Source organism: Urocampus carinirostris, chromosome 4 (assembly GCF_059441175.1).
Source record: "Urocampus carinirostris isolate Australia breed hairy pipefish chromosome 4, RoL_Ucar_1.0, whole genome shotgun sequence".
NCBI lineage: Eukaryota > Metazoa > Chordata > Actinopteri > Syngnathiformes > Syngnathidae > Urocampus > Urocampus carinirostris.
The window spans coordinates 40,545,925-40,561,254 of NC_142352.1; the positions used below are offsets into that span (position 1 = coordinate 40,545,925).

A 15,330-nucleotide genomic window follows, 5' to 3' on the forward strand; every position below is an offset into this window, starting at 1 on the left:
TAGAAACAAAAAAAACCCCATCGCCCCACCCCTGTCCCTCCTACCTTGTGTTACGCCCCATGCAGTTTTCCAAGAAGGAAAATAAAAGCAGATATGTGTGTTTTAAAGGGTCTTTAAACTCAGTTGGGTATTGTTAACACATACCTAATAGAGAAAAAATGTTCTACTTTCAGTTTTTAAGGACACCTCAAATGACGCACCCCACCATTAACGCATACTTAATGGAGGAAATATTCTACTTTCAATTTTTTAAGTACACCTCAAACGCATCCCACCTTGAAATGAAATATGAACTTGGAAAAATTCATAAATAATAGTTTAAGGCTTGTATCCCACGGTGAACTCTCCACTAAGGTTTTGTAGAAGGAAATCGGCAGCTTCCAGGTTGTTCCTCCTGAGAAGCCCCAGGAAGTGGAGTAGCTGTTGAGCCCTCTCCACCACAGCCATGGTGTTGACGAAGTGAATTGTGGACATCTTTCATTGACATGGCAAACACTTCTTTTTTATTGTAGTTTCTCTCCCTGATCATTAAAACACAACACCATATATTTAAATTTTAACGGTTTTGAAAAGATTATTTTTGGCGCCTTGCACGGCTGACTCCCTATTGGTGTGTGAGTGTGTGTGTGATTGGGTAAGTGTGAAGCACATTGTAAAGCGCTTTGGAAGGTCTTCATTGACTCGAAAAGCGCTATATAAATGCAGACCATTTACCATTTTTAGAACAGATAAAAAGAAGAAAAGAAAAGCTTTATTGACAGAATTTGTGAAACACATTAAAAAACAGCTAAAATATTTTTTTTAAGGGTGGGGTGCGTCATTTGGAGAATCCTTATTATGTATAAACATAAATATTTCCTTTATTAAACCTCCTGAGATATTTCTATATGTTTTGTCTTTTTGTTTATTTTGATGAGTTATGATCAAAGAAAAAGCATAGAAAGAAAACACTTAATTGAGGGCATCCGAAAAAAAGCATGTACGCATAGCTATGGTCCTCCTGAGCATTTTGAGTAGTAAAAAGTTTTTTTTAAATAAAGCAATATGCATAATGAGTCAGAAAATATGCAAAAAAGTACAAAACGCCAGCATCGCACTTAAGCCTTTCAAAAAAGAACCCCATTCATTATGTCCAAAGATGTCCCCTTTTACATTATAAATTGATAGGTACATTTCATTTAACTCCATAAAATGTAGCAAGTAGTGACTTAAAGGCACAGGGTGTTTTATTTAGCACCTCCTAGGGGGATTTTTATGACCATTTTTATGCTACACTAAAGATGAAAAAAATTCGGGTACAAACATGACGTCACTCTCCAGCACTCCCTGCAGCCCCTATTTCTCCTACCTAATGTGTTCTGTCCCGAACAGCTTGGCAAAGGCAAAATTTAAGATAAAAGCAGATAGGCGTGGTGAAAAGTAAAGCACAAAGGCTCTTTGAACACAGTTTGACAATTCTAACACATACTTAATATCGAAAAAATAACTTTAAACTTTTTAATGACACCTCAAAAGATGCACCTCACCTTTAAAGTTATGTTTAATGTTATCCTTGTCAACCTCAGGAAGTGGCTGTGCCCCCCAAAAGTGGAAAAAAAATCCAGACATGGGGACTTGAGACTTAGTGACTTGGACTCGAGTCGACTCGAGTCGCTGTTTTTATGACTTGTGACTTGACTTGGACTTGGCAATCTAAGACTCGGGACTTGACTTGTGACTTGACTTGCCCAAGAAAAAAATACTTGGGACTTACTTGGGACTTGAAGGTGAAGACTTGAGACTTACTTGAGACTTGCACATGTGTGACTTGGTCCCATGTCTGAAAAAATCTATGCAGAAAAGCAGTAGGTAAGGTGGTTCAGTTGGACCAAGGATTAGCAGCCAAAATTGTTGAAAGAGCCAGATTTAGAAAAAAAACACGACTTGGACCAACAAAAAAATAAATTTTTAAAATGTTCATCCACAAATTTTCACTGCTTAGTATTAAACATATATTAGGTATCATATGACAGCATTGGAAAACGTTGGAAATGTTTTGTGTCATTTTGTCTTCCTAAAGAAATCCTATTACAAACAGATGTGTTTCCCTGCCTGATATTTTTCCATTTCCAAACATATTTGACAAAACTCCAGGGGGCCACAAGGGCAGCGCTAAAGAGCCGCATGCGGCTTTAGAGCCCCTGGTTGCTGACCCCCGGGTTTGAAGAAGCAGTATAGAAGACCTGACGCCCCCCTGCGGTTGATTTTGTGAACGATATTGCTTCGTTTGTCTATATTAGTTAACATTTTTGATTAATTTTGAATTGCAGGGGAATTTTGGAATCATTTTTAATTCTGCACCATTTCAACTTCCCAAAAATAAGCCGTTTACGGCACTCTCACGTCAAACTATTCGTCTTCCTCGCCACGCCCACGCGTTAATTCAAATCTGGCGCCTTGGTCCCGTCTGAGCCACGCCCCATTCACCACTGGGCTTTATGTGTGCGCATGCGCCTTGGCTCGTAACGACCGCCATTTTGTGTGAGGCCCTCTATTCTAAAGCGGGGGAAAATTATCAGGCCTGCGCACGGCTTTTGCGCCCTTCCACGGAGGATTGAACCGATCGACCGTATTCGACACGCACTGAACTGAATATAAGCATTAAACAAGCACTCGACGGTAAGTCGAATCCATCCGTTGCCCGCAAATACGGAAACGTTTTTGTAGGAGCTGGCGCCGGCCTCTAGGTGTCACGGTGGGGCTTAACGTTACCGACTGGCGGGGGGTGTTTGTCTCCCTCTATCGTTATCCAATATTCACTAAATCTGTCTCTAAACTCCAACTGCTTGTGTCGGGCGACTGTTTTCTTGCTTTTAGCGTGTTATTTCGCAGAAACCACTTGGCGATGGTCGTCTGAATGTGTGCTTCTCTTTAAACTTACTTTAGGCCTGACGTCCATCTTATCGTGCCCTTTGTTTCCTGTTTTCAGTCGTCCTCGCGCCACCCAGTCAACAAACAAATATAAGTTCTCGCTTTTATTTGTGCAATTGTGCTACTTAGTATTAAGTCGGTTGACTAAATACTTAAACTGATTCAGTTCGGGATTTGTAATCCTAATAAAAAAAGACACTTTGGAATTGATTCACTTCGCAGGACGGCAGCACGCTAACCTAGCAAAATGTCTTATCCGCTCGGTTTGGAAGCACGAGGATCCCAAATACCACATATTAACACACTTAAGGTTCCGTTTTCCCCGTTGATGTCGTTTTGCGCCCGATCACGTTGCACGTTTGGCTGTCTCGCCATGGCGGTCCCATATGTCACTTAACTAAGTTGTAGTTGTAATACCCGCGTGTAACACATGGCTTCATCAAGTGTGTTCAGTAAGAGAGTTCTTTTTCTAGGGCCTCTTAAAAGTTTGAGTTCACCCGTTAAATTTTACCATCTGATTTCCGGTTACGACTTTGTGGGAGAACCTGATATTTGTTGAGAAGACAAAATGCACAATAAAAAGCACCCTTAACTTTTTCATTGAATTATAAGTTTGGTTCAGAGATAGTTTTGTTAAAACATGAGTCATTTAAATCGAACGTTTGACTGCAAACGACTTCTTCTGGTCGGTTTTGCAGGTCGCGTTTCGAATTTGGCTAATCCAATATTTTTTTTACACCTTTCAAGTTCAAAGACTACATCTGCATCGATAAATACCCCTCACTTGGTTAATCTCAACGTTAAATACAGGATAATCAGGGTTCGGTCCTGATGAATCGAGATCTGAATGTCTGATCTGATCGTCTACACCAGGGGTGGCGAACAAGTTTGACACAGTCGACATTTTTAACTGTGAGAGTCAAAGAGCCACAGCACGCATTGACCGGCATTACACGTAACCTACGTAGATGATTGGCAGTCAGTTATGTGTCCGGAGCAGCATAAAAACAAATCTGCCAAATTAATTTCAAAATATTATGTTAACTCTGATGGATTTAAGTGTGTTTTAAGAGGGGAAAACTAAACATGAAACGAGGCAAAGAGCCACAGTGTATAGAAAATATGATGAGGCAAAGAGCCACATTCTTACTGACCAAGAGCCGCGTGTTCGCCACCCCTGGTCTACACCCATGTTCCCTTTAAATATTAATCTTTCACATTTTCCAACTCCCTTTACAAACACAATTTTGCTCTTGACTAAACTCTGTAGTGTTAACTGGCCCGTCACCATGGAGGGCGACGTCGTTTCCATGGAAACTGCCCTGGCTCCTGAAGGCGGGGTGTTGCCGGAAGCAGAGGATGCTGTGATCCACGCATCAGCGGGATCCCCACAAGCGGTGGAAGTTCCCGGCAACATGGAGATGATGGTCATGGATGCCCTGGATCCGACCCTCCTGCAAATGAAGACTGAAGTGTTGGAGGGAGGGGGTACAGTTACTGTAACTGGTGGAGATGAAGGTCAGATCATTACCCTTCAGGTCAGTATAATGATGCTTGTTGTTATTTGCCAAATGTTTTTGTTGGGTTATGAATCCTGAATATTGTATGTAGGTTGTAAATATGGAAGAACAGGCTGGTGCTGCTTTGGGACTTGGACAGCTTCAACTAGTGCAGGTTCCGGTTACTTCAACTACCGTGGCTGGCCTCCAGGCAACTTATGTGGATGGATCAGTGAACAAGGATGCAGACCCAGTTATCTGTCACACCCTGCCTTTGCCTGAAGGCTTCCAGGTAGACAGCAACTTGCGTAATGAAAAAGCCTTGCGCAGATGACCTACCTAAAAATCTGTTTTTGAAATTGTCAGGGATCAGAATTATCCGCGGTTTTCCGCTGTTTTTGAACCCCAAAGGTCATTCCCGTAAATCGTCTATATTCGATGAGAAAATGTGGGGGGGGGGGGGGGGGGGGGGGGGGGGGGGTTTGTATGATACGTGACTGTTTCGTCACCCCAAGTTAGCATTTAGACCATTGGTCGATAGGTTCGCTGATACCCAATCAGCGGAGCTTTTGTTCAGAGCATTGGCTTTCTCAAACATGGCGCTCCTTCCGGTCTTTTCAAACGGTGAAATGAGTGTTTGAAAAATTAAATATGAAAATACTAAGAAAAGAAGACGAGGCTTTTGTTTCCGAGATTGATAAAGGAATCAAGAATAAATTTAAGTGGTCATGGCTGGAGAAGACTGTCACAGTAAACGTTAAAATCGGCGCAAAGATCGAAGAAGTTACAGAAACTTTGAGCCAGTTCATCGCAAAGTGTGATGTTCCAGGGAAAGCAAAGTGTCTATACTGTGTCGATCTGATCAATTATGGTACGCGAGGTTGTGTGGCACGGATCGATCATGCTAAAATGAACAAGCAAAAATAGCTTGCCGGCGATCAAATTATGCACTCGGATCCGCATTTAAATCGGCAGTGAAACTAACAGTAACACCACCGGTTCAACATTATCGGCCGTTCCAAATCCTTCCACTTCAAATACAAGCAGCAGTCAACCACTGGTTCCCCTGTGTGACAGAAAATCCCAATCTGAGGTATTTATAAATCTATTTATTTATGAAATGATTTTATCTTTTGTGTTTATACAATATTTAGAACAGGATAAACAAAATTTAAAATTTATCATAAACATGATTAAAATAAATTATTTTGTATCATCATGATCATGTTCAATATTACAAATGATTTTAATGTCAATATATTATTATTTTTTTAATTTATATATATATATATATATATATATATATATATATATATATATAAAAAATACATGGTTTCTGTTTTGTTGGATTTAATTCATTCTAGTGCAATTTTCACATAGCAAATAAGATAAATGCTGTTGTCAGTAGCCGGGACAGGAGCCCCCCACCGGGCTCCGCCCTGGACCTGGCCGGGGCCTACGGCCCCTGGACCCTGGCTATTTCAGCTGAAAATGAAAATCTCCATTCTGATCCCTGAATTGTTGAAATGAACCGTATCAACATTTTTGCTTCTTTTTAAGTTTGGGTGAAAACAGAAAAAGTATTGTATTTGTGTTGGCTTAAAGGAGTAGAAGATATTTCACATTTTTTTTTTAAATTAAGACTTTGTTTCCTTTTTATTGCTATTGAAATCTTGAGGTTAATGCAGACCTGGGCACTCTGGTCTTTGAGGCCGCATGTTGTGCATGGTTTGGGAGGTTTCTCTTCAGCTTGAGTGATCTAAATTATTAGCTTGTTAGCAAGCTGGCAGAAGCTTGTTAATGATCCTGGAATCACCATTGCAGCAGAGAAACTAAAAAAACATCTGTCAGATTTTCATCCCTCTTGGACCAGAGTGCCCAGTTCTCTAATGCTTTGAAACAAAAAGCTAAATTGACTCGTAGTGTTCACTATAGAAATGCTTTCGTTGTCGGTGCATGTGCTTTGATATAAATTAAAGATAAATAATAGAATTTTGACAATACTACTTGTCTATGTCTGTTGTAATATCATTATAACTCGTGAATATCAAGGTATGCAGTGCTTCAAACCTCTTTTGAATAATGGCTTTACAAATGTCACTTGACTGGTGTTGTGCCAAATAATCTCAACAAATGGCATTCTTCTGTGGAAACTCCAAAGGTGATATATGTGTCTGGAATGGCATTGAAGTAAGACTTCAAAATATGAATGTGTGTCTTCATTAAGGTAGTAAAAGTGGGGGCAAACGGTGAAGTGGAGACTGTAGAGCAAGAGGAACTTCAGGCAGTCCATGATGAACTTCAAGTCACGAGGGGAGAGGACGAACCAGAGGAAGGCGACATGGCTGAGCAGGAAACTCCAGATTCTCAACCGACATGGCAGAAGGACCCTGATTACCAACCCATAACAACAATCCGCAAAGGAAAGAAGGGGAAAAAGAGCCGCCTGCGCTATGCAGAGGGTGACAGAGACATGGACGTTTCCGTCTATGACTTTGAAGAAGAACAACAAGAGGGGCTGTTGTCAGAGGTCAATGCTGAGAAAGTTGTCGGTAACATGAAGCCACCTAAGCCCACAAAGATCAAGAAAAAAGGTATGCTTTGTTTTGCTATCAGTATAAGATGTAGGTCCACAGCTAATCTTTGTACATGCACCAGGTGTAAAGAAGACCTTCCAATGTGAACTGTGTAGCTACACTTGTCCACGACGCTCCAACTTGGACCGACATATGAAGAGCCACACAGATGAAAGGCCACACAAGTGTCACTTGTGTGGAAGAGCCTTCAGGACAGTCACGCTGTTGAGAAACCACCTCAACACTCACACAGGTATAGAAAATGTAACGGCCCAAAAGTTTTTTTTTTTTTTTTTTTTTTTTGTACTAACCTGCAAGAGGCATAATCCCAATCCCCCCCTAAATCCTCAGGCACCCGACCTCACAAATGCACGGATTGTGACATGGCCTTCGTGACCAGTGGTGAACTGGTGCGACATCGTCGCTACAAGCATACACACGAGAAGCCCTTCAAGTGCTCCATGTGCGACTACTGCAGTGTGGAGGTAAACGATCGCATAGACTGGCCTATGATGTCTTAAAGATATACCATATTTGTAACCTTTATCAGCACTGACACAAATCCTTCTGAAGTCTTGTACATGTCTTTCTGACTATTTTCTTTTTTTATAGGTTAGCAAGTTGAAGAGGCATATCCGCTCTCACACTGGGGAGCGGCCTTTCCAGTGTAGCCTATGCAGCTATGCGAGCAGGGACACATACAAGCTGAAAAGACACATGCGAACACACTCAGGTGGGTCAATGGAAGGCAATTTAAACAATGGACAATCTTAACTTTCAAGTCATGTTTATTTGTATAGCCCTTAATCACAATTGTTCTTTTATACAGGCGAAAAGCCTTATGAGTGCTACATATGTCATGCTCGGTTCACCCAGAGTGGTACCATGAAGATGCACATTCTGCAGAAACACACAGAGAATGTGGCAAAGTTCCACTGTCCACATTGTGACACTGTCATCGCACGCAAGAGTGACCTCGGTAGACGCCGATTTTGATTTTAGTATCACTGTTAAAATGAATGAAGTTTCTCAACCCCTTGAATCTCCTTTTTCTTGTCAGGCGTTCACTTGCGAAAGCAGCATTCGTTTATCGAGAAGGGAAAGAAATGCCGTTACTGTGATGCTGTTTTCCATGAGCGGTACGCTCTAATCCAGCACCAGAAGACCCATAAGAACGAGAAACGTTTCAAGTGCGACCAATGTGATTACTGCTGCAAACAGGCAAGCCACATGACAAAAGTCAAAATTTGGTCCATCCTTAACACTTGCATCCAAACTCTTCACAGGAGCGGCACATGATCATGCATAAACGCACTCACACTGGGGAGAAGCCTTTCGCCTGTAGTCAGTGCGATAAAACCTTTAGACAGAAGCAACTTTTGGACATGCACTTCAAACGCTACCACGACCCTAACTTTGTGCCCACAGCGTTCGTTTGCAGCAAGTGTAGCAAGACCTTCACCCGCAGGGTAGGCCCAAACCAGAACTTCAAATAACTCTGTACAGTACGTCACTGTGTCATTTTTCATTGCACAGAACACCATGCTGCGCCACAGTGAGAACTGCATGGGAGAAGTTGTCGGAGACCAAAATGGAACTCCACCCAAAAAGAGTCGCCGGGGCAGAAAGAGGAAGATGCAAGACAGGCATGATGATGATGATGATGATGATGAGGAGGAGGAGGAGGACACAGGTGCGGTTCAAAAAAATATTTCGATTAAAAAATATATGGATGAGTTAACTTCCATGTTTCATTTGCAGAACATGATATTGATGATATGGAAGATGATGAGGATTTGTTAGAGGATATTGAACTGGAGCAAGCTCCACCGGTGGTTCCTGTTGCTGCCCCCGAAGAAATACCGGTCAAGAGAAAGCGTGGGCGCCCACCTAAGAACAGGCCGACCGGTGAGCAGTCCAATGTCTACACACTATTCTCTTGACAGATACTTTCATTTAGCTAAATGTTGTCAGACATATGTTCAGGTCAAAATCAATTCCTGGCTTTTGACATTACTAGTATAAATTCAGACTTAGTTCATTTATTGGTTAAAATAATGTATTTTTAATTGACTTTTTATAATGTCTTCCAGATGTTCTAGGAACAACTTTTTTTCTTCATATCCGATGAAATCTGCTTCTTAAATTTACGTGAACATTTTTGGTCAACATCGGTTTTCCCTGTAATGGAAACTCTAATCTTCCTGAAGCAGTTGGTGTACATTTTTAATGAAACATATTTGTATGGTAGATGAAGAGTAAGTATTAACTAAGTAAATCAAGATTTTTGTAGAAAAATCATAAAACAATGTTCCCTATTGAATTTTGTGGGTGGACAGTCGGAATGATATATCTTCAAGTTGTTTCAAATAACTTTGCATTTATATACATTTAGAAAATATTACACCACGGCGGCCTGCCAGGCACTTGAAACTTGCAATGATCTTCAATGCTTTCTTACATTGAACCTCTAAACCAGTATTACCGAAATTTTAAAACGTCAGTTACTTCAAATTCAACAGAAACTTAACATGATTTTATTTTAACTGTTGTACCATAATAAATTGGCCTTTCTGTTAAACATGCCATTCCAATGGGTTTTTGGGGTCGTGTGACAAGTCTTGAAGAAAACGTTAATACTGTATTTTCCAGGCTATAGGGCGCCCCTAAAACCCAAAATTTGCCAGTAATCTGAAATTGCCCCTTTTTATGTACCGAGGAATGTGGTGGACGAAATTACATTGAATGGTATTGTATACTGTAACTGTTCTGCCTTCGAGAAACAGCGATTTTCTAGTGCCCTCTTTTGGTTGACATGTCAATTGTACAAACGTGCTTATTGAATTACAACCAATGATAAAGAGGTTGTTACAACAACCAAAATGCAAACAATTTGCTTTTTCATGAACACTTGTCACTTTTGGTCTGCATGTGGTTTGTCATAAGGACAAAAGTACGCAACTGCAGTATGTTACAATCAATAATAATAATAATAAAACACATATATAAGCATTACAAGGCCAGTGAGTAGAATTTTTGAATAATGTTGTAAAAAATTAAATGTAGGAATTAAAATACGTCAAATACAATTTTTCACAAACTGACTTTGGCTTCTGGCCTTCTCAACAGTTGAGCCTATCATCCGTGTGGAGGATGAGACCACAGGTGAGGTGGAAGACATAATTGTTAAAAAGGAGGTTGGCGCAGAGCAAGACGACATCGAAGAAGAGGACGACGGGGCCACACAAGAAGTGGTGGTGGGCGAAGGAGACACCAGCATTCAGCTGGAGGAGCTATCACAGGAGGAACAGGAGATGCAGTTGTCTGAGGCCCCGCCTAACGGAGATCTGACCCCCGAAATGATTCTCAGCATGATGGACCGGTGATGGATGCAAGGGTTAACCCTGTAAAACACACACAGACCCTTGCTCATTCACAGAAACGTCTGATTCTTGGCATTTAGGATTACAAACACTTTACGCATTCTACATAGAAAAAAAAACGCGCCATTGTGATTTAAGGCTTGCTTTTTAATTTTGCTTCGACATGGACGAGTGGAAAAGACTTTTAATATCGATTTTATTTACCCCCCCCCCCCAAAAAATGTTCTATATGCTCTGCCCAGGGCTGGTTGTGATTGCCCTTGGTATATTTAGATTTAGCCACATCATTCTGCTTCCAGTTTGGAACATGTGTGCAAGGAAGGAAAATTGCGACAACACATCATGCCATTCTGACATTGCTGTCAAAGATTACTTGTGCCCTGCAAACCATACCTGCATGCAATAATTCAGAGCATCAAGGGGCATAAGTATCTTTTGATCAAATTTTTAACCCCGATTTTTTTTTTTTTTTTTTTTACCTGTTTCATATGCCATTGTTTGTATGGTTCAATCACATCATGTAAACGTTGTAGGTAGATAAGTCACCTAGGTCATCGCTTGGTGTGCACTTTGTCAGTTCATTTACAACTTCTTTGCTGAAAAGCCAACCTCATCGGGGACATTGTGTCCCAAAAAGTGTTCTTCTGGATTGGCTTTTCTGTTTCACTTCGTAAGCCCTCTCGTCAACTGAGTATAAAAAATGTAATTACTGTCCGAAGACCAGAAAATGCTATTGTTGATTGAAACAATATATTTGGATTTGTTTGTTTCATGTTTCTTTGATGTGTTCGGTTATATCCTATTTTAACAACTATTGTAGTTATCAAAGCTTCTAGACTGCTTACTTTTCTTGCTACTGTAACATCTTTTGATGATGCATAATGTACAAAACACCATTATGTGTAAAGAAATATCTGGGTTTGTTTGTTCTTTTGTGTATCCATTCCGCTATGGGTTCCTTTCTTTCCTTTTTGTACCAATGGCAATACAGTCTGGGCAATGTGATGTTTAAGATGACTGGCAGTGGAGAGAAAAATGTATGATGGTACAACCAATAAAAAATTAGACATGGTTTCATGTTTTAGGTTTGTGCACTTGTATCTCAGAAAAGCTTGTGCATTATTGGTACAATGAAAATACATTGCTTTGGATTTTTTACGTTGGTTGAGCGCGAACACAAACACTTGTGTATTTTGCTTGCAAGTATATTTTATTAAATGGAGGACTTATATTAAAATCATTTCAATCTTCTGTTAACCGCAAGTATTTTACTGGTTAAGATGTTACACCCTTTCTTATGTTAATGTTATGTGGGCATTTACTGCTTATACCATTCCACTAGTAATAACTTTTTTTCATAACAAATTATATTATCAATTCATATGATTACTGCCTTTAAACTTCATCATACGATTTAAGGGAAGTCACATTTATTTGTGTAGCCCTTAACACACGACGTTACATCTGACGCAACCTTCCCGTCGTGTCCTGCGAAGGGCTCTCTCCCGGGGGAGCATTACGAATCCAACTCAATCCACTCAGACTCGCTCTTTCTTTCTCCTCTCCTTTGTCTCTCTTCCCCCTTTTACACTCTTGTCTCTCATTTTCTCTGTCCCTCTCTTTCCTACTCTCTCACTCTTTCCCCCTTTTTGAGTTTTACTCTGTCTTTTTATCTGTCTTTCTCTCTCTTCTACTCTCCTCTCTGTTTTTCTTAGGGCGGGCGACATCGAGAGCAACCCTGGCCCCGAGTCCAAATGCCAGTGGTGTTTTCGAACCATTCGCTGCGACCACACCCCAATCACCTGTACTACCTGCCCACGGTGCTTCCATAAATCATGCACCGGCCTGTCCGAACGTACTAAGGACTTCAGAGGCTTCGTATGCTTGGGTCACGCCCCGTCAGGCCTGGCGGCACAGGGCATTCGCAGCCCCATCTCCTTCGGAGTACTACGGAGCCTCCCACAAGCGAGTCTAGCGCTACTAAGGATTACCTTAGACGCCTTGAGTGACTCAACAACAACATCTGATTGAAACCTACACGAGGGCAAGGCAAAACAAATAAGGAAAATTATGGCTCACTCATTTCCAGTGTGTTGCATGGGTATCAATATATATATAACCCTCATTAAAAATGTCATGACAATTAAGTTGTTGCAATAATTAATGTGAAAGGTTAGTCATGTAGTTAGGTTTATGTGTTTATTTTTGTTAGGTCGCTATGCTTACATACTTAGAGCATGTGCTTGTCACATGAACAGCTGTAAGATCATTCTCACTGCCGTTTTCCTGCATGGCCATTTAGTTGCCCAATGGGGCCAAACGCATATGTTTGTTTTGGAGTGATATTACAGTTATGGTAATTTGCAATTAAAAAATGCTGGTCTACTAGTGAAGCCACCTAAACCCACAAACATCAAGAAAAAAGGTATGCCTTGTTTTGCTATTACTAGTGACCCCGCACTGGAGCTAGTACTCCACCTGGAGGTTGGCTGAAGTGGAACGACTCGGTTCTGCAATGTCACCTTTCAGGAACTCCCCCAAACAATTGAGCGACACGTTTGATCTGGTACCACCCATGGAAACCTTGCGTCTGCTTTTTATTTCCGTTCGAACCGATCGTAGAAACTTGATGAAGAGCAAACTGGTGACGGAGTATGGGACACTCTTGTTGCCACAGTAACTAGCGGATATTTGTTTTCCGGGAGGAGGGGTGTCTTTTCAAAGTAAAAGAATGTATCCCCCCCCCCACCTTGGTGTTTAAAAATGTTGCTACTGTATTCGTCTTGAAAAGTGTTCCCTCTAAGCTGCGCGCGTGCGCAATTGCGCACTGCTCGCACATTCTCAGTGCACAAGAAAATCTAGCCAGCGCACACAAATGAGGGCTCAGAATTTCTAATTAAGAAACAACTTAAGTCAAAGTTACAGTGCATGAAGGTAAAAATACACGGGTTCCTCTGACGTTGTGTCCTAAATGCGGTATTTTGAAGTCGAGTTGAAGTAGAACAGAGTTGAGTAAAGTTAGTAGATTTTGTCGAGAACGGACTTCTTTGGCTCGGCTCACTAAAAGGAACAGGCTCTTTTGGGTCCTAAACGGCTATTCAGGTTGTTTTTGCTTCTTTAATCCCAACATGACCAAATATTATATAAAATTATGCACAAAATGACTTAAAGGAAGGGGAGAATAGAACAAAAAAGAAAAAAATACCAAAATGAAAAAGTAGTGAAAAGCTGAGAAAAAAAAGAAGGACAAATTTAGAAAAATGCCAGAAAAAAGAAAAGAAAGAAATGTAGAGAAAAAAAGGAAATATAGAACAAAAAGAAAAAAGTAACAGCTCGGAAAAAATAAACAAAATTAGATTTTTTTTAAGGAATTAAAAAAAAAAAGTAGAAAAAAACCACGGAAAAAAGAAGAAAAACTTTATGTCGCATTCAAATAATTTCCAATTATATCAAGTGAATCTTGTTGCCAACATTGTACTTCCAGTAAAAAATGTGATTAAGTACAGTTCTGTATCTAAAAACCGACTAAATAAGCCCCCAAAAATGTTAATTTCTATACGACAAAATATATCAGGAAATAAAAAGAAATGGATATCTTGTGAAAGAATTTTAAGAACAAACGACGTTTGTAGGCCGTACAATCTTTGCATGAGTCAATTCATTCAAAAGAGAAAAATAATTTAGCATTGCTGGAAACTCAGCAAAATGTAACTTGATGTCAAGTTGTGGACATGTTTGATATTGATTTAGTTGCCACACCTGGGGTTGCTGTTGCTCACTGTTGTTTCAAGCGTTGCTCACCGACTTTGTGTGATCGCTCAGACCTGTGGAAAATTAGAGGGAACATTGGTCTTGAGCTACTATATTGTGCATTAAGAACGTTTTTTTCTTCCCTGTCTTTTCTTTGGTTGTAATTGATAAGAAAAGTATCTCCTTAACCGTTCACCAACCACTGTCAACTTCAGCAAAATGCACCTATGAGGTTTTTATGTCTGCTAGTATTACCTGAAAAATGCATGCAGTGCCTATTGGGAAGTATTGGCCTTCCAAGAACTTTTCATGTTGTCACATTTCAGGCTTCAAACTTAAAGCTAAAAACTGGAAATATTTGGTAAGAATTCAACAGCATGTGAGACATAATTGTAAAGTGGAAGTAAATTAACTCAACATCTCATCTCATTAGCTGCACCGTTTATCCTCAGTAGGGTCGCGGGGGTGCTGAAGCCCATCCCAGCAATCATTGAACAGTGGGCAGGGGACACCCTGAACTGGTTGCCAGCCAATCGCAGGGCACAGAGGGACAGACAACTCGCTCGCTCATTCAAACCTAGGGACAATTTGAACCGGCCAATCCACCTGAGATGCATGTCTTTGGAATGTGGGAGGAAACCGGAGTGCCACGCAAGCACGGGGAGAACATACAAACTCCAAACAGAAAGCCCGGTAGCTGGATTTGAACCCACACAGGAGGTTCCCAAGACCTTAGAACTGTGCCGCACACGCGCTAACCACTGCGCCGCCGTTCTGCCCATTAACTCAACATTTTTTTAAATTAAATATATTACGCAAAAATATTGGCCCCCTCCCCTGTTCTCTCAGCTCAGCCAACTGACTCCAGAAATTCTCTGATAACATCTGAATGATCCGATGTTGACCTGAATTACTAACAATGACAAATACAGTGCACCTGTGTGTCAATAATTCTCAGTTTAAATGCATCTGCCCTGTAATGGACACAGATGTCTGTGAAAGGATACACTGGAGAACAGACAGCATAATAAAGTTGTGGAAAAGTTCAAAGCAATTATTGGATAAAAGAAGAATTTGCAACATCTGCCGGAGCACGGTGCGAGTAAGAATATCTAAATGAATAGAGCATAAATCCATTGTAAACATACCAGGTACTGGCTGTCCGTCTAAACCTCTGGCCCAAACAAGGAGAAACCTAATAAGAGAAGAAAC

General features: G+C 40.7%; 1 protein-coding gene and 1 long non-coding RNA gene across 2 annotated transcripts; one reads left to right on the forward strand and one right to left on the reverse strand.

The window, feature by feature from the left end:
• Nucleotides 1–2,490: 2,490 nt before the first annotated feature.
• On the forward strand, nt 2,491–11,440 carry ctcf (CCCTC-binding factor (zinc finger protein)). Its single transcript, XM_088334565.1, has 13 exons — nt 2,491–2,658; nt 4,181–4,448; nt 4,522–4,701; nt 6,637–7,003; nt 7,068–7,238; nt 7,337–7,470; nt 7,598–7,718; nt 7,815–7,964; nt 8,046–8,206; nt 8,272–8,454; nt 8,522–8,678; nt 8,747–8,893; nt 10,115–11,440. The coding sequence occupies exons 2-13, from the start codon at nt 4,200–4,202 to the stop codon at nt 10,369–10,371; spliced, it is 2,277 nt and encodes a 758-aa protein (XP_088190691.1). The 5' UTR covers nt 2,491–2,658; nt 4,181–4,199; the 3' UTR covers nt 10,372–11,440.
• LOC148367564 (uncharacterized) lies at nt 9,500–13,023 on the reverse strand. The gene is made up of 2 exons (XR_015850342.1): nt 12,847–13,023; nt 9,500–10,389 (listed from the first exon to the last, which is right to left on the reverse strand). It is a non-coding gene; the product is annotated as an uncharacterized LOC148367564 (long non-coding RNA).
• Between the last annotated feature and the right edge of the window lie 2,307 nt (nt 13,024–15,330).